Source organism: Austrofundulus limnaeus, unplaced genomic scaffold (genome assembly GCF_001266775.1).
Source record: "Austrofundulus limnaeus strain Quisiro unplaced genomic scaffold, Austrofundulus_limnaeus-1.0 Scaffold279, whole genome shotgun sequence".
In the NCBI taxonomy this organism is placed as follows: domain Eukaryota; kingdom Metazoa; phylum Chordata; class Actinopteri; order Cyprinodontiformes; family Rivulidae; genus Austrofundulus; species Austrofundulus limnaeus.
The window spans coordinates 519,331-524,870 of record NW_013952681.1 but is presented as its reverse complement, the minus strand read 5'-3'; the positions used below and the strand labels follow the sequence as shown (position 1 = coordinate 524,870).

General features: G+C 41.6%; 1 protein-coding gene across 1 annotated transcript in view; it reads left to right on the top strand.

Moving 5' to 3' along the window:
• gdpd5a (glycerophosphodiester phosphodiesterase domain containing 5a) overlaps positions 1-5,540 on the top strand; it is a gene marked incomplete in the record, with an annotated part of 94,726 nt that overhangs the window by 74,072 nt on the left and 15,114 nt on the right. Inside the window, 1 exon segment of the mRNA XM_014021138.1 lies at positions 2,021-2,166. Within this exon segment, the coding sequence (XP_013876592.1) occupies positions 2,021-2,166 (146 nt within the window).

Genomic DNA, 5,540 nt, shown 5'->3' with positions numbered 1-5,540 from the left:
TTATTCGCGGTAACCAAACCTCCGAGCTCCCACCTCTGGCTAAGAGCCCCCACCTCCGCTACAGAGCACCCACCTCCAGCTAAAGAGCCCCCTGGTGGCTGAAGAAAAAAATCCACGTATAAGCCGCACCAGACTATAAGCAGCATGGTTCAAAGTTCAGGAAAAAAGTCGCGGCTTATAGTCCGAAAAATACAGTACTGTAAACACAGAGGAACTCAGGTGTTTGGTAGATTGTGGAATGTGATTTATTAAATAGTAGATAAGAGGGAATAAGTCGCAGAGCCTCAGTGGAGAGTTTTCACTGCTGTGTTGGGGATTTATATTTTGCAATCGTACGGATGAGGATGTCCCATTCAGCTGGCATGGCTCAACTCAGAGTGGGCTGACACAGTCCCGACCAGTCTGCCAGCTCTCTCTGGAAAGCCCATGTGGAGCCTCAGTGTAGGATGCAGCAGAGCATTTTCCGTACATGTGGCACATCCAAAGCAGCAGCTGCTCGAGTTTAAATAAAGCCGGGTTCTCATCAAATGCGTTTTGAGAAGCAAAAATGCTCCCAACGCCTCCAGTTGGACGCACTATGTTCAGACTGGGACAAGACTAAAGGCACGTCTGAAGAGGGAGGAGCGTCTTGGTTTTTTCGGTCTGTCTTTAATGACGGGTGAAATAAAGATAAAATTAATTAATTAATTTGTTTTATTTACTAAAGAGCAAGCGAATGTTGCACACAGCAGATAATTAATTAACCAGATGAACTAGAGGTGGTTTGTTTGGTTAGTTTTGCCACTACAGGAGCTGTGAGCTGATGGACTTTTTTTTGTCCCGAGCTCAGCAAGCTGCTGACCCACATCGGTGCTGATATTAGAACACCAACTGCAGATGGTTGATTTCAGCTAAAGAGCTCCTGTCTGTCTGTGTCAGGTTCAGGGAACCGTCAAGTGGAAAAATTATTCTCTCTGATTGGTTTCCGCTGCGCATCGAGCAGCCAAAGTTCAATTTGTTGAATTCCAGCAGCTGCTGCTCTGTATGTGCTGCATGCACGGAAAATGCTCTGCCGCATCCTACCGCTACCTTGCACGCTGCGCTAAACTGGCAAAACACGCCGCTAGGTGCTGCGCTGCTCCTAGATGCGCGTCCACCATAGACTTTGCATGTAAACTAGCTGCTTTGGCTGCTCAAAATGCATTTGGTGAGGACTGGGCTTAATTGAACTTTGGCTGCTGGACATGCAGAAGCCAATCCTGAACCCGACACAGACAGACAGGAGCTCTTTAGCTGAAATCGACCATCTACAGTTGGTGTTCTGGCTGGAGATATCAGCACCGATGTGATGAGACAGCAGTTCGCTGAGTTCGGGACAAAAAATAAATAAACAAAAGTTTGTCAGCTCTTAGCTCCTGGAGTGGCAAAACTAACTGAACAAACCGCCTCTAAATCATCTGGTTAATTAATTATCTGCTGTGCGCAGCGTTCCCTTGCTCTTTAGTAAATAAAGCAAAGCCATTTTCTTTATTTTATCTTTATTTCACCTGTCATTAAAGACAGACAGGAAAAAAACCAAGACGCTCCTCCCTCTTCAGACGCACCTCTAGTCTTGTCCCAGTCTGAACATAGTGTGTCCAACTGGAGGCGTTGGGAGCATTTTTGCTGCTCAAAACGCATTTGGTGGGAACCTGGCTTAAGTGTCGCCAATGGAACCAGAACCACAAAAACATATGTATGCCAGCCATGTAGTTTGTGTGAAGCTGCACACATTTTCACGTTCATTTCACTCTTGATACAGTTTTGTATGGTAGGTTTTTGTTCACATGCACCGTTTATATGAGGCCCCTGGTTCTTAACTTTTTCTTGAAAGTAGTCATTCAGAACCGGGGTTAGCACCAGCTCTGGTCTACCTTGGACCCTCTTCAGTGGAGAAAAACCTTATGCATCTACATTACATTAGTGTTGTGTGGAAGAGAAACATGAGAGGAGAATGTAGATTGCACTTTTGGATCCCTATTGTCATGCTTGTTGTTACCAGGTAACATGGACCCCCGACACAGACAGAGGAAGGGTGCGAGGGCTTCAGCAGGCCACAAAGGAGAAGCTGTCACTGCAGGAGATAAAGCAACGGGGAATTACAAGTCTGACCCTTGACTACAGAAAGACCAACCTCAGAGATATACAGTAAGCCAGAGCAGCTATTACTAAGTCACTGAGATAAAATAACTTATTTTTAGTAAAACTAATGATTTTCAGTAGAAAATAAGTTTCAACTCAATCGTGAAACTTATTTTGTTGTTATTTGTCTTATACTCAGTTTAGTCTGTAGAAAATACCAGTTCAAAAGTTTTTCACTCTGACTAGCATGACTTTTCTCAGGTGGATGCAGTTTCATTGATTTCTGGTTATCATGTACGTAGGGGTGCTAAGTGCCGGGAATTAAACACTGGATCAGTAACTGCATTTCCATTGACCATGAAAATGCGCAAATTTGAATTTTGAAAATAAATTTGCCCAATGGAAACACGTCAATTTTGAAAAAAATTACGTTTTTCGACAAAATGTTTTTGCGCTAGGATGAGGTGGTTTTTCAGCCGTATTGAAATTGGTGTTTTTTGCAAAACTACAATGGAAACACTTTTTTCACATCACAGGAGTCACGTGATCAACAACCGGCTGTTTCTACTGGTGAAAAAGACGACGACGAAGAAGCTAACAGGAAGTAGAAGTAGTAGTAATATCACAGAAGTAGTATAAAATAGTAAACTCACCGACTACAGTTTTCCAAAAACACAGCATACGTAGCCGCTCCCAAGTAGGGACTTGTCTCTGGAAAGCCTCGATAAAAGATGTCGACATCTCCTCTGATGATGAGCGCTAGTGTCATGGTAGCAACATGCTATGTGTTTACATCCATCGCCGCCATGTTTATAACAACTTATCACGAGAACAAACATATTCACACGTGACTTTAACAACATTTCTTACTTAGTGGAAACACTGCAGTTGCGAAACTGTGTTTTCGACATTAACAGAATATCGACAAAGTTTTGCGCATATTTGCAAGGAAATGCAGCTAATGTTAGGCGCTTTTTTGACAAATTAAAGCTTTAGTTTTGTAATAAACATTCACTTCTACGAAACCTAATTTTTCCTTTTGTTAAAAAAAAGAAAATGCACAAAAGTTACTAAAATAACATGAAACTTACAGAGGCTGAAAGAAAATAACTGCAAATAATCAGCTAATGAAAACCAAACATTACTTTACATTGTTGGTTTATTTTTAAATACACTGTAGGTCCATCTGTTTATTTCGTTTGGGTCTGTGAACACAGAAAAGAAGGGACTTGTTTATAAAAAGCTGCAGTTTTTTCTCATCTATCCAAAAACATTCTCCCAGAGGTTTGCAGCTTCTCATTATGTACAGTGGATATAAAAAGTCTACTCAACCTTGTTAAATTTTAGGTTTTTGTGATGTACAATATGACACCAAGATGAATTATTAAAAAAAACTTTTTAATTTGAGCTATAATCTGTCGGACTTTATTGAAAAAAATATGTATATATTTTAGGGGGGGATAAAATAAAGCAGTTGCTTAAGTGCGCACACCTTTAAACTGATACTTTATGGAAGCACAATCTTTTGACACTCCAAATCTGTCAGACCTCTTGTGCACAGCCCTCCTCAGAACATTCCACAGATGTTTTGTCTCATCTCCTAATATTGCTACAATATAAGGAGTGGCAAAATCTACAGTTTGGTACATGCTGAGACAGAAAGCAAGCACTGGTCAAAGCAAAAAGACCTGGATGCTCACAGAAGACAACAGTGGGGGCTGATGGCAGAATAATTTTAATGGTGAAAATGAACCCCTTCACAACAACCAACCTAAGGCACCAGCGCCTGTATGTGGTTCTGCTTGGTTCGGCCTCGGCCTAATGTGTTTCCATTAGGATCCAAACGCATATATTCATGCAGTTTCTGAACCTCCTCTCCAGTGGTTCAAAGCGGGTAGTAGCGAATACAACCTGCTTACGATTTTGATGTCAGCAAATCACCTGTGGATTAACTCTTGGATTGATTGACAAAGGAAAAGCGTTTCTCGTGCAAACTTCCCCTTGGACAGAGATGCTTTTGTTTTGGAATATGAGTGTGCGATAGAACGACATGGTGAAAGCAGTGATAAATCAATGGTCTAAACCTTTTTGGCGATGTTGGGAAAGGCAGAAGTTGCCAATACTTCCTGGAGAGAGGTGAAGGAGACAAAGCTGAGCAGGGTCCTGTTTCATACAGCAGCTTAACAAACCCTGGGTTAACACAGATACTCTGAGTCAACTTACCCTGCTCTGTGATAATCAGGATTTTCAGTTTCAGAACTGGTGATATCAACTGGATAACTTAACCCTGAGTCAGGTTACCCCTGAGTTAAGTTGGAGCAGGAAGCCCTCATCAATGGAAGTCAGATAACGATTCACCATGGCAACGGGAGAAAATAAGAAGACCAGAAGTCCATTTCTCTAAACTGAAACTAGAAATATTAATGGCAGCATTTGGAGAATATCAACATATATTTAAAATAAATAAATAAATAAATAAACAATACTGTTGCTGCTGCAAGAGAGTTAATGTGGCAGAGAACTGCTGATCAAATCAATGATTATGATTTTACATGAAACTAAACTTTTATTCTTAATATTTATTTTTACTTTTATTCTTTATTCAAGTGGGTAAACGTGAGTGTGTGCATTATGTGTGTGTAGTGTTGTGTGTGTTGTAGTATTCTGTGGTTTTGTGTCTTATCTCCTGTCTCCCTCTTGTGTCCTTTTACACCATTACTTCTCCTCAGTTCTCAGGCTTCTCTTTAACATCTCACCTGATTTCTCTCATAATTAGCTCAGCTGTTTTCACTCTCAGTCATCCCAGTTCTGTATTTAGTCAGCCTGTTCTCTTCACTTAGTATCCGGTCATTGTTTGGTTTCTGCCCTGGCTTCTTTTTATTTATTTATTCATTTATTTAACCATTTTTTTATCCAGGTAAACTGTTTGAGAACCACTTCTCATTTACAAACATGACCTGTTTAGGGACCTGCTTCTCCCCGTGTTCTCCTGTTTATTGTAAGTTTCTGTTTTGCCGCCCCGTCAGCTTATTTATTTACTAAATACTTTTACTTTGAATCTGCCTGCCTGCACTTGGGTCAAACTATGCCTGCCAGACTAACACATTCTCACTCCCGACTCCTCAACATATTGACGCTTTTCCAAAGTTCCCACTGCGTCTTGTTTTGACACGTCGGGTGACCCCTCGCGTCAGTCTTTGCCGCCCGCTGATTTTCCAGGTTGCTCCACCAGGGGTCTTTGACAACAGATTCCGCCCCATCTTGTCAAAAACTGACACAAGGGGCCTACCCAACGCACCAAAATCGGATGCGGAGGGAACCTTGGAAAAGCGTCAATATGTGACGACTTGGGAGTGAGAATGGGTTGAGATCTGACGTGTGTGTGTGTGTGTGTGTGTGTGTGTGTGTGTGTGTGTGTGTGTGTGTGTGTGTGTGTGTGT